The sequence below is a fragment of the Tenrec ecaudatus genome, chromosome 14 (genome assembly GCF_050624435.1).
Source record: "Tenrec ecaudatus isolate mTenEca1 chromosome 14, mTenEca1.hap1, whole genome shotgun sequence".
Lineage (NCBI taxonomy): Eukaryota > Metazoa > Chordata > Mammalia > Afrosoricida > Tenrecidae > Tenrec > Tenrec ecaudatus.
The window spans coordinates 4,902,712-4,929,918 of record NC_134543.1 but is presented as its reverse complement, the minus strand read 5'-3'; the positions used below and the strand labels follow the sequence as shown (position 1 = coordinate 4,929,918).

Genomic DNA, 27,207 nt, shown 5'->3' with positions numbered 1-27,207 from the left:
TTATTATTCACAATCCTTGGATCACACAGGCTGGTGGGCTTCTCCCATGTGGACTCAGTTTCCCCAAGAAATTTTTTGAAGCTGCCTCCTATTTTCAAGTACTTGAAAAACCCTTATAGAAGTGGTAGCTGGCTTTTACAGCTCTTCATGAAGAAGTCAACCAGGAGTTTAATTTTTACTGTCATTCAAGAGTTAGATCTTTCATTGAAAAAGAATGCCATTAGACCAAATCCTCGTAAAAGGCACCAACAACACACTTGCACACATAAAAGATGAAAAATGGCCTACTGTCCTCAAACTCTTGCCAGCAACGTAACCATTCTTGCTAAGATTTTTATCCCATATGCTTCTAAACCGCGAAAATTGTTTTGGGAGTGAAACATCACTGTACTTGAATACAAAATCCTCCCATCATTTATTCAGAGCAAATCCCACTGTTTCACATCTTCTAAAACAGGATTAGCAAGTAATGTTCTGAACGTTTTTACATTTGTTTTAACCCATTAAAAATAATTTTTTAAAATCTAACCAAATCCCTTCAATTGCATATGCCAAAACAGATTACAAAACAGGTGCCTGGTTCAATGTACAGGGATCTGAATTGGGGGTGGCGGGGGGCGGTATGTTTTGAGGAGGAGATACAAGTAATCACTTTTTCCAAAATTCCAAAGAATAGGATTCCATCCCACCCGCGGATCTCACTGTGTCAACCAAGGTGACCGATGGGAAAAAACCAGGCCTTTTATTTTCACACAAATCCTAATTCACACTAGTGATTCTTTTCATTGCGCTTGTGTCTCCCTAAGTGTGGAAGCAAGCTTACACACGCATTCTCTGTACAAGTGGATCCGGTACCAAGTGCGCCTTTAAGTTGGACCTGTAGGTAAATCCGTGAGGATGAGAAACCTGGCCCTCCCCATTTGCAGATCAACTTAGGACACCCCTCCCGCTGGCCTTTGCTGAGGCCCTGTGCCGTGTGCGCCCCCACATTGGCCCGCCCGTCAGCCTAGAGGGAGACTAGGAGGGTTCGTTTGCTCAGAAAGGAAACTTCAGAGGACTGAAGCTTTCCTGGATCCGCGGAGAGCCCACGTCCGAAACAAAGGATACACCCACTCCAGCCTCAGTCTCTTGGTGGGGAGCTCCACTCTCGCTTCCAGGTTGTAAGAATCCACTTGATCCCTGGGCATGTACATGGTCACAGGGCGTCCCCGCAGGAACATCTTCACGTAGCCTTCCTCTGAGAAGAGAACAGACAGGGGGTAAGATGGCTCTGTGCTCGACTCCTGGGATCATGTGGGTCTTCTCTGGCCTTGCACTATACCATTGAGGGTCCTCTCAAAATACCAAACCCACCTCCCTGCCATTAAGGGTGCTGACTCAAGGCAGAACTGCTCCTGTGGGTTTCTGAGACTGTCAGTCTTTACAGGAGCAGGCCAGCCCCATCTTTCTCCCAAGCAGTGGCTGGTGGGTTTGAACTGTGGCCGACCTTGACCTTGTCTTTAGCAGTCCAATGCTTATTCCACAGTGCCACCAGGCCTCCCTGGGAAAGAACGGGACGCCAACAATCCCTTTCCATGAGAAATGTTGCCGATCAATATCTGCTGATCATCTAAACTCCAAACATGCCCACTGTTGGCGGTTTCATTTCCACTCATGCGACCCCCAGGTCAGAGTTAGAATACAGTCCCATGGGGTATCCTAGGCCGCCATCTCTGTGGAACCAAGTGCCGCAGCTGGACTGCCAGTTTTTCAGTTAGCAGCTGTGCACTTCCCGCCACCAGGAATCGCCCCAAACACTGACAGCACAAGAAACCCACTTGAGGTTTGCTACTGAGTGCACCATGTATAGAAAACCAACAGCAGGCTTCTGAAATTCTTCCACTATTTAAACAGGCCGGTTACATTGCACTTCAAAGGTCGACGTCTTTTTCTCTCGAGGGGGCCACTCCGCCGGGGTAAAGGTGGTGAGGCTGCAGCATTCCGTGCTAGGGTACATGCACAACACAAAATACTCAGCATGGAAAAGACAGGGACAAAAGACTCGGGAGAGGGAAAGAGGGGGAATAAGACTTTCTAGAACAAACGTTTCCATGAGCAAACATCTTTTGATGTTTTCCTAAGTGAGTCTCGGGGACAGAAGTAAGAAAGGAGGAAACTCCTGGCACGTGAACACCTCCACCTCCACCACCCATCTCCCCACACTGGAGGCTCCTCTGACTCATGCTTTCAGGATAGAGTAAGACCAAACGAAGTGCCTTGTGGCCCTTGAAGACTTCTGTTCATACTCCGGACCGGAGGAATGTTAATTGCCTTACTTAACAGCGGTTAGATTGGGGCCAGGGACACCTGTCCAGAGCTCGGCAGAAACTCCACTGGCAGAGCAGGGAGGAAGCTGGTGAGGGAGCGTCATGAGGTCCCTCTGGGCAATGGGCACACAGCCACATGTTAGTTTTGATTGTCTTCTCCCTAAAGTTGCCCACGTCAGGCCACATGCATTGTGTGACACAGGCAGTACCGTCCCGGTGTCTGGGGCTGTGGGCAAGCACTCAGGTCTCAAAGCGTGCACGGGAGGTGCACTTCACTCTGCAGATATCTGTCTGTCTCAACCCTCTCTCGTCCCTCCCCAGATCCCCAGGGACAGGCTCACCTGAGGTCCCATCCCCACAGGCTCGCATATGCCTCTGCCTGCACCCATGGATTTCACTGCTTCCTACCTGCTGACTCCAGCCTCCCACAGCCCCCATACCTCCACCGCCCCTCCATCTGGATGCCCACTCACCTTCTCCCCCAGCTGCCAAGCAGCCTGGGCCTGCTCCTGTGCCCACTCTGGCTCCGGGTCCAGGCCCATCCCTTTAAACCCTCACCCACATCTCAGCCCATCAGCCTACCAGGTCTGGCAATGGGGAAGCCTAGCGGTGACCTCCAGATTTCGGGGGGGGGCATGACTGCAGGGCAGGTGTAGCAGGGATCAAGCCTGAGGGAGCTCCCTGAGAAGGAGAGTGCCCATGCCATTCCTCCCACACCTGAAGTCCACTGTGGAGGCACACACCCAAGTTCACACTCTGCCGTGGGTCCCCCCCTGACTCATAGCCACCCCGCATGGCAGAGAACTGTGCCACAGGGGCTCTGCGGCCAACTCTTCACATAAGCGGACTGCCTCGTCTTTCTCCTGTGGAACGACAGGTAGGCTTGAACCGCTAATGCTGAAGTCAACAGCCCCGCGTGGCACCCACTGTGCGCCCAGGGTCCTGCAGGTAATTAAAACCCAAACCAAACTCGCTGCCGTTGCTTACCATCATGCAGCCATACGGAACCCCCAGACTCTCTGCCCTCAAGTCGATCCTGACTCATAGAAGCCTTGTAGGGCAGGGGAGAACTGCCCCGGGGTGTTTCCAAGATTGCAACTCTTTGCAGGAGCAGCTGGTGGGTGCAGGCTGCTGTCCTTGAGGTTAGCAACGTGACACCCACTGTGGCATCAGGTCTCCTCCTATGCCACCTGACTGCTACCCAGCTGATTCCAGCTCACAGCAGCCCTCTACGGCAGGGTCAGTGGTTCCCAATGCCATCACTCCTGACAGGAGTAGACGGCACATCTTCTTCCTGCTGAGTGGTTGGTGGGTTCAAACTGCTGACCTTGTGGTTAGCAGCTCAGGGCTCAGGCCACTAAGCCACCAGAGTTACTAGTCGGTCCACCAGAGGTCTGCACATAACCGTCAGATATGACAGGTTTCACCTGTGGTCAGGTGCCTGCTAAGAAGTCCTCACAATGGAGGGCTTCTTTAGTTACTGCAGAGTCTAAATGACCCAACCAGCCAATCAAGGAGTTCCACGCCTCGAGTCTACCCTCGATGCGGCGAAGTGCCGGGAAGTGGCGATGTTTTCCTTCACAATCAAACTGCAGCAAGGAAAAGCGACTACTGCATGTCCAGGCATGTTAGAATCAGAGCGCACCCCCTCCCCGCTTCCCAGACAAACCCCAAGGCACTCAGTGGGGAGGGAGGGCAGTCGTGCAGGGAGGGTCTCAAACAACAGGGCACCCAGAGGACCCCCTCTAGCTCTCATGACGCAGACGCCGGGGTTGAACACTTCCTGTCATCAGCCAGTAGTCCATCAAGGCGAATCCCAGCGGCTTACAAAAGCCCGGCCAAGGAGAGACCAGCAGGGGCTTTGATGGGGAACTGGCAGGTGCCTCCACGGCCCATTCACAGGAGGAGAGCCACGGCTTGGCCGTAGGAAGGCTGCTTCTGGGGCCCGGCCCGGCTTTGCGCAGAGAGCTACGGGGGTCAGGGCGCTGCCTACCTTGGCAGTGTGTCACCCGGCGTTTCCCTTGGGATTTCGGAGACAGAGACAGAAGGGCTAGACAGAGAGATGGAGAACTGCAGAGGCCCGCCCGCCCACCTGCCTGCCCACTGGGTCATGGAGTACAATTCTGACCCGCTCGGGGACTTGGCCGGGGCACTCAGACCCTCTGTATCAGGAGCAATCCCATGCTCCCTGGAAATTAAATGCTCACTAGCTCACGTGTCCGGCAAACCCAAAACGTTCAGCCTGTTTCTGAGGTTCGGGGGGTGGGGTGGGAAGTGTCGAACAAAGTGAATTGATTGAACCAATCTAGCACTTGCCAACTTGCCTGCGCTTCTGATGCATTTCTAAATAAGGAGATGCGCTAACAAACAAAGCCATCTACTTGTCAAAAAACAAAAAATATCAAGGGTTGGGGGGTGCTCTTTGCAGTCCCCCTGGTCTCTAGAAAGGCATATTGACTTCTTCGTAGGAAGTTCGGAAAACCAGAGACAGAGAGGAAATTCGCCCGGGCCGAGTTGCCCTGGGTGTATCAAAAGCAAGGAGGACAGAGCCCTTGGGGTGAGAAGGGAGGCCCAGCCGGCCTCTTGTGTCCCAGGACAGGCGGTTGCACGTCACTTTGCCCCCTGAGTGACAGGTATCCAGGTGGCTGGACATCTGCAGGACGGTCTATGCAGGTCTCGCTGTTGTCACCTGCCCCGCCGACCGCCCCTCCCCGCCCCAGGAGCTGACCCCCAACCCACCACCACCAAAGCTTCTGCGTCACCGTCCATTCCCTGAGAGGGCCGCCTTTGATGTGCCCCCCCTGCTCCCCCAGCTCTGACCAGAGCGTCGTTGGTACTCGTCAGAGGAAAGGTGAACGGGACCTACCTGAGCTGAACACGGGCTCCTTGGGTTTGCTGTGAAAATGAAAGAAAACAGTTTTTACAGGCAGCCTCAGGCGTCAGCCCTGGCACCAGACCCCACCCCACGGCTGCACCGTCTGTCACCCGGCGATGCAGACAGTCCGCGTGCATGTAAGGAAAGCACGCGTGACTAAGAAGGACCAAGATGGGGCTCGAGAGATGTTGGTCCTAAAGTCATCGCAGACACCACGCTCTTCCCGAGAGGAAATGCACACACATGGGTTCAGGGGGGAAGGAAGACACTTGATTCATCGAGGGAGGCCTACCGACTCATGGTGACCCTACAGGACAGAGAATTGGCCCCACGGGGTTCCCAAACTTCCCTGTTAGCAGGAAGGGGCGCTTGCCAGTGCAGCACTCTTTCCGAAGCCCAAACCAAACTCACTGCCACCCAGTCATTCCGACTCATGGGCACCCTGCAGGGAAGGGTAACAGAGCCTGGTGGGGCTCTCAGGCTGTGAATCTTTACAGGAGCAGAAAGCCTCATCTTTCACCCTCCGAGTGGCTGGTGTTTCAAACTGATGACCTTGTGGTGAGCAGCCCAGCACCCATGTAAGTCCTGTAAAATGACAGGGAATCCTCCCAGTGACTGGTAAGGGGTCAAGTCCACAGAGCTGACAATGAGCCCAGAGGCAGTGGCTTCCAGCCGCAGTCAGTTCACTGGAGCTAACTGAAGTCCCTTCAGACCCTCAGGGCAGCGACCTTAAGAATGGGCTCCTGGTGGTTAGGTGCTGACTCACAGTGGCCCTGTGCACAACAGACACGAGACTGCCCAGCCCGCGCCAGCTTCGCCACAGCTGGTCTGTTGCAGCCGCTGTGCCATCTGACCCATTGAGGGTCTTCCTCCCTTCTTGCTGACCGTCTACTCTATACCAAGCATGAGTCCTTTTCTAGCCCGGTCTCTCCTGGTCATATGTCCAAAGCACATGTAACAAAACCTCGCCATGTTCGAAGCTACAGAGCATGCTGGCTGTACTTCTTCAAGACAAGAGTTGCTCCTTCTTCAGTAGTCCATGATACACTCAACATTCTGTACTTAAGAGCAGGCACCAATGCCGCCTACAATCCCGATGCCGCCTTTTCTTCACGCAGCCCTGCCTCTGATGACTCGCTCAGCGTACAATGGGCCAAGGCATTGGACTGTGCGGATCATAACAAAGTGTGGGTAGCCTGGAGAATTCCACAACACTTCATCGTGCTCATGTGGAACCTGTGACATGCACCAAGGGGCCAACAAAATGTGTTACTCTGGGTAAACTAGGAAAACAAATCCACAGAAACTCCTATGTCTAAGAGAGAGTTTTATATAAAAGGGCAAGTGTACATTCAGAAAGCATCCCAACCCAGTGCTGTTCAAGCCCGTAAGTCCAACATTTGTCCATATGTTTGACACCAATCTACAAAGTCCTCAATTTCACAAAACACACACAATGACGCCAACTGCAGGAGGAATGCCGAATCACTGAGCATGTAAGCATCTCAGCGCTGGCAGGGGTCTTCACACGGCTGCTTCAGCACCCAGGGCTACATCAGGGTAGGTCCATGTGGCTTCTCCTCAGGGACGTCTAGCAGGAAGTGAGCCTTGCCAGCTGAAGCAGGGAACTGGCTAAAGCAACTGCACCCTGGCCCGACCATCAAAAAGCAAGAGACCTGAGAACTGCATGGGTTAAAATCAAGAAGGGGTGCATAGGGTTGTGTCCCTCACCATATTTATCAGACCTGCATGCTTAGTAAATCATCAGAGATGCTGGACCAGATGGAGAAGAATGGGGCATCAGGATCGGAAGGAAGGTTTATTAGCAACCTGCGAGGTGCTGATGACGCAACCTTGCCTAATGAGAGAGAACTTAAAATGCTTGCTGATGAAGAGGAAGGACTGCAGCCTTCAATATGGACCACAACCCAACGTAAATAAGAGCCAACGCCTCACAAACGGGCCAAGAGTTAACATCATGCTGAATGGAGAAAAGACGGGGCTGTCCCGGATTTCTTCTTGCTTGGATTCACAATCAGTGCTCACGGAAGCGAGTCCAGAGGTCTTCAAGTCTGCTGCACAAGACCTCTTAGAAGTGCTGAGGGTACGGAGGTGCACTTGACACAAACCTCAGTTCCCTCACTGGCCTCATGGGCTTGTGAACTTAGGACACTGGCTAAGGAAGACTGAAGAACAATCCACGGATTTGAATTACGGTGCTGGAAAAGAGGACCGAAAGCACCGTGGGGCTGCCAAAAGACCAGACCAGTCTGTCTGGGAAGGAGGACAGCCACTGTGTCTTAGCACCGAGGCTGGTGGATGTGTCATCAGGAGTGACGGGTCCCTGGGGAAGGACCTCGTGTCTGGTGAAGAACAGTGGGGCACAGTGAAGAGACGGGTTGACATTGTTGTATATTAGGGCTGTCTGCGTCAGAACCAACTGGACAGCAGTTAACAACAACAACGCACAGATTAAACATGTGCAGTGAAAGGAAACAGGCCACACGCGCACCCTCACGCTCAGCCCTACATAAAGGATGGCTGGGCCACGAATTCACGTGGATGGTGGATGAGAGGCTTCCTACGCGTTATGTAATTTGTCTCTTGTTGCCTATTCCTGGAAAGAACTGTGTGAGTGACATGACAAGGCTGACCACGCGGGTGTGGTCCCTTGATGGGGAGAAAGCCGCCTCGTCGAACCCCGGGTGCTGCTGGGGTGGGGGCCCCCTGAGTCAACTCCACTCTCAGAGACCCAACGGGACAAAGAACTACCCTGTAGCCTTCCGTACGGGAGCAGGTGGAGAGCCAGGACGTTCCTCCTGCACAGACAACCCCAAGCCGGTCCCGGAGACACTCCCCACGCACGGCGATCCTGTGCCGGGCTTTTGAAGCTATTGGTCTTGGCGAAAGTGGACAGTGTCACCTTTCTCCCGCAGGGCAGCTGGTGCGTTTGAAGGGTCCACCTTCCGGCTAGCAGCGCAGCACCTAACCTGCTGTGCCACCAGAGGGCGGGTGGCTGGGTGCGTCTAACAGCCAGCATCTCAGTCAGCAGTTGAGTGCTGCACCAGTGCACCCCAGAACCCCTGTGGGCATGGAGTCGATGAGAAGTGGCCGAAGACCCTGCAGCAGGAACCGAGGAGAGGCAGGACTCCCCGAGGACCCACAAGCCCATGCTGCAGGGAAGTAGTGGCCGCATGTCTCACACAGCAGCTGTGCAGCCAGCGTGGGTGTTTATCTGCCCTCTTGGCCGGGAGCACTTGCACTGAGAGAGGACACGCTCTTTGGCTGGCCGGGTTGGCAGGCGATCTTAAGGACTCCATGCCTGGAGCTGGCCTTGGCGACAGTGGGAGGAGACCAGACAACTGATGCAAGGCAAGGCAGCCTCCCTTCCCGAACACCTCCACAAGGCCCTCGACCCGAGCCTGGTCACGCAGCATCCCAGCAAAGACGAGCTGCCATTGGGTTGGCTCCACGCAGGCCAGCCCGGGTGTGTGGGAGCAGACGTGCGCTCCAAAGCCTTGTCCTTTCTAATGCAATTTCACTCACTGTGCTGATGCTGTTGGGACTCCAGGAGCCCTGGTGGTGGCGGGGTTGTGCGTTGGGCTTCAATCCATGTGATTCTCGTGGCAGGTGGTTCGAAACCACCAGCAGCTCCCAGGGAGAAGGACTGGGCTTTCCGCTCCCGTCCACAGTCTCAGAAACCCACTGTGTGTGTGTGTGTGTGTGTGTGTGTGTGTGTGTGTGTGTGTGTGTGTGTGTGGTCACTTTGAGTCAGCTCTGGCTAATGGCAGCGAGTCTGGCTCAGGTCGTGGGCATCTACATAGCCAAACACACAGCCGTGCCACAACTCTGGCACGTACCCGGCAGCCCCCCTGGTTCCACTCCTCTAGTTGTCTGACCACCGGCAGCTCCCCACCAGAGTCCTTCCTCCTTCGCTGGCATAAACTCACACCTCCAAGGTCCCTAGCTGTCAACTCAGGTCGCTGTTGTCAACTTGACCCCTTGATGAACACAGCGCTCAAGGCAGAGCTTTCCTCCAGGTACGCCAAGGACTTCTGTGGTTTGAAGGAGATCATCATGGTTTAAGGTTGTGGTAGTTGCATAATCTGGTGTCAACTTGAGACTTAAGGGATGCAGGGGTGGAGTCTAGCCTGTCAATCAGGTCTCAGCTTGATGACCTCATTTGGAGCCGCTAAGGAGATAAATTGCTCGCTGGAGGCGGGACACACTCACTCTCTGCTTCGACTCCCTGTGAGACATTCCTTTTGACAAGCCACATGGAACTACGCCTACGGCAGCCAGAGCCCTGGAGCTGGAGGAACCACGTGGAGACCCACACCAGCGCTGACATTCTTCCACCACCACTGGATCCACAAGACGCTCCACCCACTGGCCTGTGATCCTGCATTTGGGGTCACTGCATGTGTTCCGTGAGTCTGAAGAGCAATTTACAGACTGGTACTGAACATATGGGCTAATATCGAACTTATGGACTTGATCTGGACTGGGCTAGGATGTTTTCTTAATGTACAATTACTCTTAATAGAAAGCTCTTTCCTATACACATATGAGTGTCTAAGGATTTGTTTCTCTAGTCCACCCAGACTCACACAGGTTTAAAGATGGTGCCAAGGTATGAGTTCCAGGGCCTCACCCAACCTTCCCTGGAGTCCCTGAGAATTTGAAACCATTCTTGGGTTCTTGGGATCAGGTGTCTTCGATGCAATCTTTGATCAAAAGGTTCAGTCACGGTAGCTGGGCGCCATCCGGTTCTTCTGGTCTCCTGGCAAGGGAGGCGGTAGCTCACGGCGGATTGTTTCGAGGGCTGAGTTTTCAGTAGCTCACCCAGGCTGGGTGTCCTCAATCTCCAGCCTTTTGGTAGAAACCCCAGTGCATCAGCCATCTGTCCTACATATGGACCCCTATGTAACCTTCCCCCAGATCCAGACCCACGGCCATTGAGTCGATTTCGACCCCCCGAGATCCCAGAGGCCAAGCAGACCTGCCTCAGAGGGCGTCCCAGACTGGACGTGTTCATGAGAGTGGACTCCGCATCTCGTCCCTGCTGGGTTCACACGGCAGCTCTCTGGGTTAGCAGCTGTGCCATAACCACCGTGCCACATCACGGGAAAGCCCTCGCCCGTGTTTATGTCCACACACACACACACACACACACACAGTCCCTTCGACTAATTAAGGTGGCATTTGCCACCCTGCAAACTGGGCACTAGAAAGTTAGACTTGGTAAAAGCCCAGTGGCCTGTGCTGGCATGATGAAATGAATTCCTTTGTGTGTCTTTCTCTGTGTGCCTTGTTTCTATGGAAAAGCAGCTTGAGAGATCTGCCCTAAGTCCTGAGGAGTTCTCTAGCCCCTAGCTTTCCATCCCAGGTTGACTGACCTTTCCTGGGTAAGCTGCCAACAACCTGTCTTTCTGTCTGGCCCTGGGCTGTACGGCCACACCCTGGGACTGGTACACTGGGTGGTAGGCTATGCAAATGAAGTGAGTTGTTCTGTTCTATGCAAATGAAGTGTCTCTGGCCTACAGAGAGTCGCTGGATCCATTTGTGTTCCTGGCTGGAGGGTCAGGTCTTAAAACTGACAAGGAGGTTGTGTATTGAGGCAGCCAACCCCCACGGAGGTTTTAGAGGCAGGAAGGAGCAGGAAACAGGCAGAGAAAGAAAGAACAAAGGGAGAAGCAGCAGCGGGGGGGGGGGGGGGGCAGGCATGAAGACAGCGGGAGCCCAGGAGAGGCCCAGTGACAGAGCTGGCAGTGACGGATGGCAGGGCGGGGAGGGGTCTGTCCTCAGATGTATGAGAGGGACCTGTCCTCAGGGCTGAGAGGGGTCTATCCTGAGGGGGCTGAGAGGGGTCAGTTCTCAGGGCTGAGAGGGGTCAGTCCTGAAGGCCCTGAGAGGGGTCTGAGAGGGGTCTGTCTTCAGGGCTGAGAGGGGTCTGTCCTGAGGGGGCTGTCCTCAGGGCTGAGAGGGGTCAGTCCTGAAGGCCCTGAGAGGGGTCTGTCCTGAGGGGGCTGAGAGGGGTCTGTCCTCAGGGCTGAGAGGGGTCTGTCCTCAGGGCTGAGAGGGGGCTGTCCTGAGGGGGCTGAGAGGGGTCTATCCTGAGGGGGCTGAGAGGGGTCTGTCCTCAGGGCTGAGAGGGGTCTGTCCTCAGGGCTGAGAGGGGGCTGTCCTCAGAGGTATGGGAGGGGTCTGTCCTCAGGGCTGAGAGGGGTCTGTCCTCAGGGCTGAGAGGGGGCTGTCCTCAGAGGTATGGGAGGGGTCGGCATGGATGGAAGAAGGGAAACTACCGACACACTTCCTGATCGAAACCCTGAGCTGTAATTTCCTTTTATCAAACCGTAAAAGGCACACAGCTCGAAGGGTGCAGCCGCATTTTCAGTTAAAAGAGGAAAAACAAGCCTCATGAGAACCATCTATTTCTGTGCCCAGCGGTTCAAAGCCGACGCCGTCCACCAGTAGGTGGTGCTGTTCACATAGCTCATCCACAGCAAGGAACATTTCAGTCAGTCAACAGGTCATCAATTGTCACTGCTGCTTTTAGGTGCCAACCCACTGCGACCCCGCAGACAACGGAAGGCAATGCCACCAGCTTCCGCGTCACGTCACTGGGTCAACCCAGCTCGGGGAGGGGCTTCCTCTTCGTGGCTCCTGCACTTCTCCAAGCACGCTGTTTCCCCACGACCACAGGTGCAGAGTTCATGAGAGGAGGCCTTGCCGTCTTGGCTCCTATGAGTACCCTGGCTGTCCTTGGTCTGTGCGCCGTGCTTGATGTTCCAGCAGTCTGCGGTCCTCAATCATCTTCGCCCACATCAGAAAGCCCAATACACTCCCCGCCGCCCCCCCGCCCCCACCCACACCCTTCCCTATCCAATGCCCAGCTTCCGCGTACACAGGAGGCGATGGGAAGCACCAGGCCTCGGGTCTGGTGTTCAGCCCTCAAAGTGGCTTCTTTGCTTCCAACACACGTGAAAGAGGCCATCTGAAGCGGGGTTACCCAGTGTGGTGCGTCTCGTCAATCCTTGACTGCTGCTTCCCCGGGCGTTGACTGCGGATCCAAGGACAATGAAACCCTGGACCCCTCCGGTCTGTTCTCCTTGCCTCCTGATGTTACTTCTTGGCCCAGGATGAGGGAGGGGGCTTTGTGTTCCTGATGCTGCTGTGTAATCCACATGGTGGGCCCCAAGCCCGGCCCTCCATCCGTGACTGCTTCAAGCGCTCTTGCTTTCAACAAGCAAGCAAGGCTGGGTCATCGATATTTAGTGAGAAGTCACGGTATGCCTGACACCAAGCAAGGAGCTCAACACAGGAAAGTCAACACCTTCCACTCTCCCAAAGCCTGTGGGAGGGCCAGGACGTTTATGTGGTGAGGGAGTCACAGGTCAAGTGGACAGGCAGGTGTAATGTAACCTGAAAGGCAGGTAATTCAACCGAAGCTCCAGGGAAGGATTCCTGGATGGAACCCTGAAGGGCGGTTGGGGTCAGTCAGTCTACATGTGTCCAGCTACCCTCTCCTCCCCCGATGGCTGGACACAGACATGATGACCGGGGAGGAGGGGACTTCTGTTTAGTATTAACTCACACAGAATCCCACACGGATTCTGCACCTGTGTTTCTTGCCCAATAAAATGCTTTTTCTACAAATATCCTCTTGCTAAGATATGCATTTCTTGAACTAAGCCTGTTGGTTCAACTTCTCAGGTAACTTACTAAAAGCCTTCCTTCCTTCCTTCCTTCCTTCCTTCCTTCCTTCCTTCCTTCCTTCCTTCCTTCAGTGGGCTGTCTGCACGATCCCTTGACTGTTTTTTTTTTCTATGGAGTGAACTGTCCTGAGTGCTTGGGGAATCCAGGCGATTGATTGGCCCTTTGGGGGAGTGTGTGGCATGAATGTTTTTCAAAGAATAAACCCGTGGGTGCTAATTCTTTTCACATCCAGCCACACCTTGTATTGTGCTTTGCACACCATGCTCAATAAGTTAACCAGACCAAACCACGCCCACCGTCATTAGGTCGATTCTGACTCATGGTGACCCTGTGGGACAGAACAGAACTGTCTCAAAGGGTGTCCTCATCTGCACAACTTTATGCTTGTTGACAGGTGGTCTCGTTCCTCTCCCTCAGAGCAGCTGGCGCAGTCAGACCACTGACCTTTCTGTTGGCAGCTCAAGACTTCGCCCATTACGAAACCCCAAGCCAAACTCAACCCCTTGCTGTCCAGAAAATTCAGCGACCCTATCTGCAGGACTCCCAAGACAGCTTTATCTTCCTCCCTCCATGCAGCTAGTGGGTTTGAACTGCTGACCCTACAGTTAGCAGCCCAAAGCCTAATCTGGGGTACCACCAGGGCTCCTTGGTGAGTCAGACATTGCTGTGGAATTGAATTAGCAAGGCGACAGACAACAGAAATGTCCGGAAGTTGCAATTCCTTCTTTCCCAGGCTGGGATGATGCAGGCAGAACTAGGGGATGAGGGTTTCTGGACTTGGCTCCTAATGAGAGGCATCTGAATTTTGTGGCGTGGTGTAAGCAAAGTTGGGCAAACACGAACCCCCAACACTTTGGGGGTGAAGGTAGCAACAGCCATGCCTCCAGCCTTGGAGCCCCAGCTTCGAGCTTTGGGCTCTCTGCTCATGACCTCACTCAATCCTTTCAACAACCCTTTGGGGGTACTGTTTTCACTCCCATGGAGGTGACTACACCCCACAGGCAAGGATCAGACTGTGTCCCCCCAAATGTGTGTGCAGACCCTAACCCCTGGCCTGTGAGTATGACCCTCTTTGGAGATGGGAAGGAGTCTTGGTGATGGGCTGCTCATTGCAAGGTCTGCAGTTCAAAACCACCAGAGCCTCCCCTGGAGAAAGAGGAGGCCGTCTGTTCCTGCAGAGATTTACAGTCGTGGAAACTCCGTGTGGATGAATTGACTTGATGGCTCAATACAAACAAACAAACAAAAACCCTCATTGCCATTAAGTTGATTTCAACTCGTGATCAGGACAGGGTAGAACTGCCCATGAGTTTCCAAGACTATGAATCTTTCTGGGATTAGAAAGGCTCGTCTTTCTCGCTCTGAACCGCCAGTAGGTTCCAACAGCTGACCTTGGAGTTCTCAGCCCCTTGTGTAGCCCGCTAGGCCCCCAGGGATCCCTGGACTTGAAGACAGAGGGCTGGAAACAGGGGTTTTCTTTGGATATGTTAGTAAGGTCACACCAGAGTGGGCTGGATCTCTTCTACAGAACAGAAAGCGTAAAGGCAGCGTCTAGCGGGGCTTTCTAGTCCCGCAGAGAGTAAAGGTCCACAAACCATGGACACGGTTCCATGCTGTCCCAGAGGGTCGCCATGACTCGTTTTGTTGGTCTGTCCAGGGGTGACACTCCAAGGCGATGAGGGACAGGAAAGGACAGATGGAAATGTAAACACAGGAAGGATGTGAGGAGCTCGCTGCCCCAGAGCCCTGAGAGAATAGTGTATGGTCTTTCTGCTGTGGCAGGGAGAGGGAACTAGGCCCGGGACTAAGCCGTTTGTGCAGTCGCAGAACAGAAAGAGGTAGGGCTGGGTTTAAGTTTACTTGTGGCGATCAAGCTCCATCTTCTAGCTCTGCCCTTTTTTCCTAATAGTGTTTTTTGAGGCGAGCGGGAGATTCATTCAACAAATGTTTACTGAGTGTCTGCTAGGTGCTGGGCATTGTTCTACCAGGATTACAGACACCTTGTGGGCACGTATGGACCAACAAAAGCACAGTTGGGCCGGTACATTAGGAGACACGTTCTGAAACAATGTGGGAAGAAGACTGTCTTGGAGAAGTGTTTCTACAGCGAGAGAAGAGGTGAATGACGTAGCGCGGGCAGAACTCCACATGCCGGGTCCACATGCCACGAGGCAGAAGTCAAGAGGAGACGTCATCAAAGATTGGCTCTGAGTCCTGGGTGGTGAGATGCAGTTGATTTACATTTTGTCTCTTTGGCTTTTTTTTTTTGGACATCTGGATTTTCTAAAACACTTGTTACTTACATAATTAATTACAGGCAGATGGTGAAGATATGGTGGGGGGTGGGTGGAGGGCGGGTTCGGGCACAGAGCCATAAAGTCAATATGGCAGCAGGCGAGTCACCCAACCATTGTCGTTTACAGTGCATGGAAGGGTGGTGTGTCTACTACGCTACACGGTCGTCTGTTCAGGGAGCCTGGTGGCAAATGCGTGGGGCTGCTTGCCGGCCATGCGCCACTGTGAAAAGACAAGGCTCTCTACTCCTGTCAAGAGTGATCGTCTGAAACCCCCGGGGGCAGTTCTTCCTTGTCATATGGGGTGGCTGTGAGTTGGTGAGGACTGAGTGGCAGTGAGAGGGGATGGTACTGTTGGTGTGCTTGGCTGCTAAACAAAACATCATTGATCCCAACCCACCATCTACTTCTCGGTCCAAAGATCAGGCAGTTGGCTTCTGACGGGATCTCCAGCCTTGACCCCCTCCACGGGGCTGTTCCGCTCTGTCCTACAGCGTTGCTGGGAGTCAGCCTTGGAGCGAAGGCAGTAGGTTTGGGGGATCGGGGTCCCTGGGGAAGGAGTCTCATGGAGGGTTGCTGTTCTTGTTAGGGGCCATTGAGTCAGCTCCGGACTCATAACGACCCCACCGCAGTGGAATGAAACATCGCCCAGTCCTGTGACATCCTCGCAACGGTACCCATGCCCGAGCCCACTGATGCAGCCATTGTGTCCATCCATCTCGTCGGGGGCCTTCCTCTTTGTCGCCACCCCTCCATTTCACCAAGCGTGATGTCGTTCTCCCAGAACTGGTTATGTAAGACAAAATCTTGACATTCTTGCCTCAAAGGAGCACTCTGGCCGGACTCCTTCCAAAACAGATTGCTTTGTCCTCTGAGCAGTCCGTGGTACCTGTCAATCAATGCTAATGGATTAAAGACACACACGTGCTTTAGTCCTCAAAGAAACGTCCTTGCCCTTCCACACTCTAAAGATGTCCCCAGTGCGGCATGTCTTTGATCTCCTGACTGCTGCCTCCATTAGCCCTGCTTGTGGATCCAAGCCAGACAAAACCCTTGACAGGGTCAGCCTTGTCTCCACTTACCATGATGTGACCCATCGGTCCAGTTGCAGCAGGCATTCGGTCTTCTTCACATCGAGTTGTCATGCACACTGAAGACCACAGTCTTTGATCTTCATCACTAGTGCTTTAGTTCCTCCTCACTTTCAGCAAGCACGGTGATGTCACCTGCAGGTCCCCGGTCGCTCATGAGCCTTCCTCCTAACCTGATGCCACACTCGTCTTCATATACCCCAGCTTCTCTGATGATTTGCTCAGCGTATAGACTGGACAAGGATGGTGAGAGGATACGACCTGAGGCACACCCTTCCTGATTTTACACCATGCAGTATTCGCTTGTTCCCACAGCTGCCTCTCGATCCAGGTACAAGTTTTGAATGAGCACAATGAAGTGTTATGGAACTCCCATTCCTGTCCAGGTCATCCACAGTTTATTATGGTCCACGTAGCTGAATGCCTTTGCATAGTCAATGAAACACAGGCAAACATCTTTCCAAGATGCAGCTGACATCAGCAATGGTGTTTCTGGTTTCAAGCCCTCTTCTGAATCCGGCTTCAACTTCTGGGAGTTCCTTGTCAATGGGCTGCTGGAATCATTGTTGGATGATCTTCAGTAAAATGTTACTTGTGTGTGAGATCAATGATCTCGTTCTAGTTTGAGCATTCTGCTGGGTCACCTTTCTTTGGAATTGGAGCAAATGCAGTCTCTTACAGTTAGTTGGCCGGGTAGCTGTCTTCCAAATTTCGGGTGAGTGCGTCCGGTGCTTCTTGAGCTTTCTGCCACATCTCAATGGGCATCCCATCAACTCTCGGAGTCTTGCTTGTGTCTCCTGCAGTCAGTGCATGGAGGTGGGCGGTCAGCAAGTGGCCAGCGCAGGCACGGGGGCCTTCTGCTCCCTGACTGGTTAGGGGTTCAGGCTGTGCAGCTCAGAAGGGACATTCACACAATCAACTTCTTCAGTGTTTTGAAGGCCCCCCCCTTCCTTACTGTTCCCAATAATGGACAGTTTATCTGTTGCAGATGGCCGAAACGTTTATCGCTCTGACAAAATCAGCATCTTAAACAATGTTCGGTGAGGCGAGCGTCTTGCTTACAAAGCTGATTTACCACGTTCCCTTCAGAGAGACATGCCAACAGGGAACAACATCCCATCACCCCACCAACATCTAACATGATCTGGGGTGCTAAGTGAGTAGCCATTTTTTCCTGATGGAAATAAAATATGTTTTAATATTTAAGAAGTTCCCTATTTGCTTCGTATACTGGTTACATTTAATGGAACATGTCTTCCATCAGACTGTTATTTCTGATTCCTGACTTGGATTTATCGAGTCACTATGTAAGTATTAATACCCATCTGCCATCAATAATAAACCCGCTGCTGCTAAGTCAGCAGCGCGTAAAGTACATCATACACTGCCACGCACCACACATCGCTTTTGCTTGCATGAGATTTTTGTCAGTGTAAAAATATTGCTAAGATATTATGGCTTGTTACAACATAAGTATTTTTAAATATCAAACATTTTTAATGCCACCATGAGACGGATGCTTTCGTAAGGATTTTCTGTCCGTGGCCTTGTAAGTCCCCGAAGAGATACGGCTGTAGCTGTTGTGGTTGGTGTGAGGTGCCATCGAGCCAGTTCCAACCCAGAGCGACCCTGTGCCCAACAGAAGGAAACCCAGCCCGCTCCTCCCCAGGGTTGCTATGTGTTAGCCAGGGTGGTAGCCACTGTGTCCATTCCTCCTTGTCGCGGCCCCTCCACTTTACCAAGCACGATGTCCTTCTCCAGGGCCTGGTCTCTGCTGACCACACGTCCAAAGAACGTGATAGGCCCTCACCATCCTTGCCTCGAAGGAGCCTTCTGGTCCCTCTGCTTCCAAGACAAATGCTAGGATGGCTTTTTTTTTTTGGGGGGGGGGGGCAGTCCAGGTACTTTCGGGATTCTTCACCTGCACTACCATTCAAGACTGGGCGACAGTACTCAGATAAGGTGCTGGTGGCCCATCCAGGGGCTTGGGACAGGCTCTGCTCATACTAAGAGTGTACATGGCATCCTCGAGGGACTGAGACCAGAGGGAAAAGGTGTATGCGACCCTCGGGAGGGAACTGGTTCATTTGCCTTCCCACTGTGCTTACAACGGGCTTGCCCAGAAGGAGGAGAAGAGAAGGGGGCAGCACAAATGTATCTTTAGGATGCTGGGTCCCTACGCTGGACACCTCCACGAGCAGGAGAAAGAGCTGACAGCGGGGACGAGGGGGGTGGGGTGGGGTGAGAAGCAGCAGCTGAGAACTGGTTGCGGCAGAACCAGGAGACCAGCAGGAGACAGTGTCGTGGGCTTCCTGGGCCACGAACTGGAAAAGCCGGGCACCTCCAGGCAGCAGGCTTGCTGGTGAAGTGAGGTGCCTCCGGGCACTTGGCAGAGACGAAGAGCTTTGTAACACCTGGCTGAGCAGGGAAGGGGCTCGACCGTGCCTTTGGAAAGCCAGTCAAATCTCGTGACCATTTTAAGGAAAGTGAGCTTCCGGGGCAAGAGGGTTGAAACACGTTAAGGGAGTACAATTCCCCTGATGACCAGTGGGCCACTCTCTCAGGAAAGGATATTATTCCAGGGAGGGCAAGCAGGTGCGTAGGACCCCACACTGCTCTGATTTTATGTTCCACAAGAGCAACTCTATCATTGGCAGAGCACCCTTAGGGCTGCTGCCACTGGACTGAGAAATCGCTACGTGCTGATGGGAGCGTGGCTTTCTGGGTCAGTCGTGGTTAGGCCCTGCCGAGTCGTCTCGGACTCATAGCGACCCTGCCGTGTCCCACAGGTTGGAGCGTGACCTGCGCCATCCTCACGACTGTCTTCATGTGGGGCTGTACTGCCCTTGCGTTCTCTGTACAAAGAGCGCCACACGTGCTAACCAGAGCTGTGTGCATGGTGCGTGGTGTAGAGAACCCGTAGTTAATAACCTCCCTGTTCGCTAGTAATCAGCTTTAGAGCAAAGCACCTGTAACGCATAGACGTGGCAGCATTGCTGTGCACCAGCGATCCCGTCTCGGACAGATCCTCTGCCGTTTGGGATGGCTTAGAAAGGCTCCCTAGCGTTTCCAAAACTGAGCATCTTTACGGGAGGAGACAGCCTCGTCTTTCTCCCGAAGAGCAGCTGGTGGATTCGAACCACTGACCTTGAGCTTAGCAGCTCAACGTGTGACTCACTGTGCCACTCGGGCTCCACCATGAAGGTGGATAGGATAATCGGCCAGGATATTCTCTCACGCGCTTGCCCTCTAAGGCCATTTCCTGAGTGACTTGGTGACAAGTTTTGCTGGCTCCCACAGCTGAAGCCGACGTGACATTAGCCACTGTGATGACCAGGAGATGCCTCACTGCCCCTCAACCACTTCTGGCCTGGGACAAAACCCGGGTGGCGCTCCAGGACTGGGTCACTAGCTGGCAGTTGAGATGTCATCTAACATCCTTACGTGTGATCCAAGCCATGGCTTTTTCCATCGCCACACATGCACGTGAGAGTCGGACACTGAACGAGGGAGACTGGAGAAGAATCGATGTGTCTGAGTGATGACGCTGGCAAACTCTTCCAAGTAACACAGGCGGCCCAAAGGGCCAGCCAGTCTGTCCTGGAGGAAGGGCATCCAGAACGCTCCTTAGAAGCGAGGACGGTTAAGACCCTGTCTCAAGTCCTTTGGACATGTTATCAAGAGAGACCAGTCCCTGGAAAAGGATATCATGCACTGGTAGGTATGGGTTTATGCTAATAGTGGTGGAATAATTTGGAAAAGGGAATCAATAATCGTTGCACACAATGAAGCGTATAATCAATGGCCCTGAATTATACATGTGGAAGTTGTTGAATTGTGGTGTGTATTTTTGCCACAATTAAAATAAAACCATAATTACACTAATAACAATGAGTACAAGGAAGAAGAAAACGTTCTAAAACTGATTGTGGTAAAGATTGTACAACTCTTCTTGATACGATTGACCCATTGAATTGTATGATATGTGGATGAAGTGCCAATAAAAATGTTGTTTTTTTTTTAAAGATGTATTGGTAATCTCTGGTGCTTGTAATTTTTAAGTTGGAAAGAATGAAGAAAGATCCGTAGCTGGAAAAACGTATCCTTGGTGACAGAAACAACATTATCAAGCACACTATAGAATTTGTTAGCCCAACAATGAGCTGTTCATTGCAAACATAAATGGTGACTGTACACTGGGGACCTCACTGGATGGAACACACAGGAATAAAATCTTCTATATTTGTGGAAAGAGGCAATGGAGAAATTAAATGTCATCAGTCAGAAAAAGGCCAAGGGTCAAGAGTGGAACAGACTGCCAACTGTTCATATGAAATTCAAGATGATGCCGAAAAATGTTCTGACAAGCCTAGGAGGGCCAACGTACTCTGAGTATATCCCGCCTGAATTTAAAGACCACTTCAAGAATAGATTTGACATACTGAACACTGGTGACTGAAGACCAGACAAGCTGTGAGATGCTGTCAATGTCACCCTACATTAAAAAAAAGCACAAGACCATTACACGGACAGGGAAGAAAGCAAAGACCAAAGTGGGCACCGGAAAAGACTCAGAAACCTGCTTGTGCACCCAGAAGAGCTAAAGAGAAGGGAAACAATGACGGAGTGAAAGAGCTGAACGGAAGATGGCTAGGTGGCTCTAGAGACAAAGGAGCGTTATTGTAACGCAATGTGCAAAGCACCAGAGTTTGAAAGCCAAAAGGGAAAAACACGCTTGGTGCTTCTTGAGCTGCAAGAATTAAAGAAAATAAAATTCAAGACTCGAGCAGCAATATTGAAGGATACCATGGGCAAAAACTGGATGATGTAAGAAGCTTCAAAAGAAAATGGGGAGAATACACAGAGTCACTGTACCAAGAAGAACTGGTCGACATCCAGCCATTTCAGGAGGCAGCCTGCGAGCAAGAGCCGGTGGTACCGAGGGAAGAAGTCCGAGTTATGGCAAAGTTACTGGTGAAAGCAAGGCTCCAGGAATGAATGAGATGCCTCTTCAGACATTCCTGAAGCAGCAGACACACTGACAAAGGACGAAAAGCACTCGCCTGTCTAGGCCACAGGTTTGAAAGAAAACTCCTTGGCCTCCAGACTGGAAGAGAGCCATATTTGTGCCCATTCCAAAGAAAGGTGGCGCAACAGTAAGTGCAAATCACAGAAAAACATCATTGACGCGACGTGTGAGTCAACTTTTGCCGAGGGTCATTAACACATGACTGCAGCAGGACATCAACAGGGAGGGGCCAGAGGTTCAGGCTGGAGTCACCAGACGGTATGGAACAAGGGATATCATTGTTGGCGTCAGATGGATGGTGGCTGAAAGCAAAAAACACCAGACAGATGTTCACCTGTGTTTTATTGACTACGCCAAGGCATTTGACTGTATGGGTCATAGCAAGCGATGGGCAGCATGTGTGGGGGAGTGAAATCCACTCATGGTGTACCCTTGGTCAACCCTTTCTTGGTGACTCCCACCAAATGATTGGGTGGGACTGTGCACATGAGGTGTGGGCATCACTGACAGAGGGACCGGCCAGTTTTCATGACCCCCCCGTACTCCCAACCTTTGAAGCAGCAGCAGAGAGGGAAAGGGCCCAGCACCAACGGAGGAGCCCATTCCAGAGCTCTGTGTGAAGCGGTGGAGGCCGAGACCAGGGACACCAAGATGGCGTCAGAGCCAGAGGAGCCCTGCTGGACGACAGGGCTGTGGCACAGGGTGACCAAGGAGAAGCCATGGGCAACGTCTGAAAGGCTGGAGACTGGAGAGAGACGTGGTGCTGGTGGAGGAGAGGTTATGGACCAAAGGCCGAATCTTTCCTGGTAACGAACCCTGACTTGTGGTAGCCCATTAACATCCCCTAACTGTGAGCACCGTCTGGGAGTACTGTGGGACCACAGTGTCCCCAGCAGAGAAGTGGATGGCTGGGAAGGAAGGCTGGGTGTCAGAACAAGGTAAAGGAATGGGGTATGCAGGAGGCCTGCCTAACCCCTGCCCCCCCCCACACACCCCAAACCATTGATTACAGCATGCAAACAATGGGAATTCCAGAACCTTCCCTGTGCTCCCGTGGAACCTGTATATAGACCAAGAAGCAGTCATTTGGACAGAACACGGGCCTACTGAGTGGCTGAAATTCAGAAAAGTACGAATCAGGGTTGTGTCCTTTCGGTCTATAAGCTGAACAAATAATCCGTGCAGCTGGAACGTACTCTGCGAAAGATGGGAGGAAAACGCCGCGAGAACCTGCGACGTGCCCAGGGCAGAGCCTTGCTTGCTGAGAGGGCAGAGGACCTGAAGCGCTTCCTGAAGAAGATCGAAGGCTACGGCCATCAGCCGGCTGGCATCTGAACATAAAGGAAACCATGCCCTCAAGAGATGACCAGTCAGCACCATCCTGATAACAAAGGAATGAGACGTTGAAGTGAAAGTCTTACATCCTGAACGTCTTCTTTGCTCGGACCCACAATCAACGGCCTTGGAAACAGCAGTCAAGCTGTCAAAGGACGTACTGCCCCGGGCAGATCTGCACCTCTTTCGTGTGCAAAGATGCCGCTTTGAGGACTCGGGTGCACCAGAGCCAAGTGAGGGCATTTGGGGGTTTTGTTGCCCCATAGGTACCTCAAAGCTGGACAGCGAGTTCGGGAGACTGAAGAATGTGTGCCTGTGTGTTACGGTGCCGGGGAGAACTCGATCGCACCACGGACTGCCAGACAAACAAATCTGCCAGGGAAGAAATGCATCCACGATACTCCTTAGAAGGGAGTGTGGCAAGACTGCGGCTGGTTGTTGTTGTCACTAGGTGCCATTGAGTCAGTTCTGACCCACAGCGACCCCGTGCATGGCAGAACGAAACACCGCCCGGTCCTGCGCCGTCGTCACCATGGGCCCTATGCCTGAGCCCGCGGTTGCAGCCACCGTGTCCATCCACCTCCTGGAGGGCTTCCTCCTCTTTTGCTTCGGTACTTTTATTATCAGGAGAGACCAGTCCCTGGAGAAGAACATCACGCTTGGTAAAGCAGAGGTCAGAGAGAAGGAAGTGCCTCACTCAATGAGACGGGGACTGACACATGGCTGTGACCCTGGACTCAAGCAAGCCACAGCGGGGAGGAGAGCGTGGGGCCAGGCCATGCTGCGTTCTGCCGCACAGGGCCGCTGTGAGTCAGCATCGGCTCAACGGACTTAGCTCCAAGGCAGACATGCTTAGCTGCTTTAATTATTTTTAGAAAATGATTACTACATTCTCCCAGTCCCTGACGACCAAATCATAATTTCCTGCTGTGCTATTAAAAAAAAAAACAGTCCCTTCCTAACTATCTTTTATGGAAATATTTACCCGGCACATTGGCCAAAGCCCTAGGAATTAAAAGATGAAACAGATATGAAGTTTGCACAATGCAAATTCTTTTCTGGTAATTCTTAATAAAAATCAGATGGTCCAAGGGAGGGGGCCAAGTTGTTCAGCACTGCCAAGGTCTAGATATTTCAGGTCAGCTTGCAAAGCGGACTCTCAAGGCAGACAAGCCGCATCCTCCCACCCCCATCCTCTTGCTGCTGCAACCACTTAGCCTTATGGCTGGGGAATTAGCACCCAATTAGCATAATCTCTGGATAAGAAGTATTAAGAGTCTCAGGCAGAATAAGATAGAATCTCATGTCAACAGTCTTGAAATTGCTAGCCGACCATGGCCTTGCCCTGCACCGTGGCATCCTTTCGATCGTCCTTTTCTTCTCTTTCTATAGAGGATATCTTCTGAGAATAAATCTGAAATGGAGTTCAAGTTTCTTTTACAGGACTGAATGGAAAGGGCTTACCGACTTGGAATGTTTACAGCCCGTGGGTTAGAATCGATTGCATTATGACCAAGCCTGCTCCTTACACGTTGGGTAAAAAGAAAATGCTGCTTAGCCTGGGCACTGGAAATTCCATTCCAAACCTTGCTAAAGAGAATGACGTTAGAATGTGCACAAAAAGAATAAAACACAGTGGTGGGGAGGTAATCATAGAGAGGCACAATAAAGTCAACTGATCTGAGGCACATAATAATTCTTTAATGATTGAGATGGTAACAAGAAACAAGCTATTTAAACACCACCACTTCTATTTCACTAATATGCTTTTGTCTCCTGGAGGGGTAGTGGTTATGCACTGGGCTGTGACCCTCGAGGTGTGAAATTCAAAACCCGCAGTTATTATTCCCTGGGAGAAAGACAAGGCTCTCTACACCTATAAAGAGCTTGTGGTGGTTACATAATCTGGTGTCAATTTGTGGAGGGGTGGAGTCTAACCTGTCAATCAGGTCGCAGATTATGACCTCATTTGGAGGCCCTAAGGAAATAAATAGCTCACTGGAGGCGGGACACACAGACACTCCCTGCAAGACATTACTAACTATGAGCCTGATGGAGCCAGAACTTAGAGCTGGAGGAGCCACATGGAGATTGCTGCCAGAGCTGAGATGCTTCCAGTGCCACTGAATCCACCACAAGACTTTCCACCCACTGGCCTGTGATCTTCCTGCATTCGGCATCATTACATGTGTTGTATGAGTCTGAAGAGGAATTTATAGTTGGTATCGGATATATGGGCTAATATTGGACTTATGGTCTTGATCTGGACTGGGCTGGGATGTTTTCTCCATATTCAATTGATCTTGTATATAAAACTCTTTCTTACACACATGAGTCTCCTTGGATTTGTTCCTCTGGTCTACCCAGACGAACATAGAGCTACAGTCTTGGAAACCCACCACAGGGCAGTTTCACCCTGTCCTAAGGGTCACCATGCGCACGGTTCAGCAACGACTTGATGGCAGTGAGTCTAGAGAGTGAGTTTATCGATCTCGTTAATATTTATTAAATTGATTATGCACTGATGCTCCTAGGTGCCAGTAGGAGTTGGAACCAATGTAAGGGCACCTAACAACAACAACATCACAGTTCCCTTAGAATCACCCACCACTCAAGATCCAAGGGGCTAGAGCTCAGAAGGCGGGCAGGGACAGGAAAGACGGATGAAGGACACACAGGGGGATGGAGGCTGTGACTTGGTGGGGTTGGCAGTCAAGGTCACAAAACAGAAAGTCTATCAACTGTGGAAAAGGGGAAGCAAGTTTGCTCGGCAAACTTTCACCAAAACCACAGTAAAAGGTCCAGCAGGTAGATGTGGGAACAGCCGGGGGTCCAGCCATCCCTTACCTTTCACTGTTCTTTTTGCCGCTGGAAGAACTGCTGGTGGAGCCCGTCCGATTCCGGTTTCCTTTGGAGTCTCCGTAGCTCTCCCTTCGACCACCGGGGGAGACTCTCTCCGAAGAGCTGGTCCTTTTGATGGTACTACAGATGGGATGTAAATCACAACGAAACCCTTAAATTTCATGGTTTTATTTTATAGTCAACTGCAACGACAGATCATGGGCATCGGGTTTCCACTCGGGTGCCTACAAGGGAGGCTGGCTCTAAAATCCCAAATCTAGAGACCAAACCCTTCAACTGGACGTGACTTGGCAGTCAGGGGCTCGGTGGCTGCCGTTGTGATGGTGGCAACTAGAAAAGCTCACCGCTATGGAGGAGAGCGACCGTGAGGTCCCTTACAATACCATGTGAGAAGACTAAAGGGGCTTCAAGGAATATTAAAAGTACCAGGGACTGCCAAGAGAACTAAGTACAGACAGAAGGCTCCTTAGAAGCAAGGACGAGGAGACACCATCTCATGTACTTTGAGCACGTTCTCAGGAGAGACCAGGTGTAGAGGGGCAGTAGAAACAGAGGAAGCGCAGATGGACTGACACGGTGGCTGCAATGATGGGCAGCAGTTGTGAGGCTGGCACTGGACCGGGTGGTGTTACATTCTGCTGAGCACAGGGTGGGTGGATTTGAGTCAGAACCAACTGCAGGGCACCTAGCGATGACCACATGTGTGAGCATCCAGGGCCACAGGAAGCCTTCCCTGCCCTTGAGAAAGCTTCAGCTGAGAGCAGTGGTTCTCAGCCAGAGGCCATTTGTCCTCCAGGGGACATTGGACAATGTCTAGAGGCAGTTTGGAAGCCTGCTAGTGTATTTGGATTTGGTTACATTTCCTAAGAACGCACCGCCAGTGAGTTGATGCCGACTCACAGTAACCCTGCAGAGCAGGGTAGAACTGCTCCTGTGAGTTTCTGAGTTGGTCACTTTTTGCAGGAAAAGAAAACCCCATCTTTCTCCCATGGAGCAGATGGTGGTTTCGAACTGCAGACCTTGATGTGAGCAGTCACACTGGTAACCACTGTGCCACCAGAGCGGTTAGGTTAAGGGGCCCAACTCTTAGTGACTTCATGTGCCACACAGTCAAACTCTGCCTGGGCATGCCCATGGTAAGGGGTATGTTTCAACCCAGCTGCCGTCCCAGCACATCCCAGTGCAGGTCTTCACTGGTGACTCTCCAACAAGCATGGGGTCCTTCTCCAGGGACTGGGTAGAGGCCAGCAGGGTTGCTGAAACACACCCCAGTGCCCAGCACAGCCCCCACCACAAAGGATTATCTATCCCACAATGTTAACATCCACGCAGAGAAGGCAGAGCCTTGGTCTAAAGCAGTGGTTCTCAACCTGTGGATCACGACCCCTTTGGGGGGGTGGGTCAAACGACCCTTTCACAGAGGTCGCCAAATTCATAACAGTAGCAAAAGGACAGCTATGAAGTAGCAATGAAAATAATTTTATAGTTGGGGGGTCACCACAACAAGAGGAACTGTATGACAGGGCCGTGCTATTAGGAAGGTTGAGAACCCCTGGGCTAAAGGCTCACGTAGAAGCAGCACAATTAGAAGGCGGCATGCAATGGCAGATACTCAGTCATATGTAAAGTGCCTTCCTTCTGTGGTCCCGTCCACGTGGGGCTTAACTTGCTCCTGTCCAACAGGAGAGGGGAGGGC

At 52.1% G+C, this 27,207-nt stretch overlaps 1 protein-coding gene across 1 annotated transcript in view; it reads right to left on the bottom strand.

The window, feature by feature from the left end:
• The window catches only part of EML1 (EMAP like 1), a 121,629-nt gene that overhangs the window by 30,860 nt on the left and 63,562 nt on the right, over positions 1–27,207 (bottom strand). The window contains exons 4-6 of the mRNA XM_075531969.1: positions 25,497–25,631; positions 5,173–5,201; positions 1,108–1,237 (exon numbers count right to left, since the gene is read on the bottom strand). Of these exons, the coding sequence (XP_075388084.1) occupies positions 1,108–1,237; positions 5,173–5,201; positions 25,497–25,631 (294 nt within the window). The remainder of the gene's footprint in view (positions 1–1,107; positions 1,238–5,172; positions 5,202–25,496; positions 25,632–27,207) is intronic.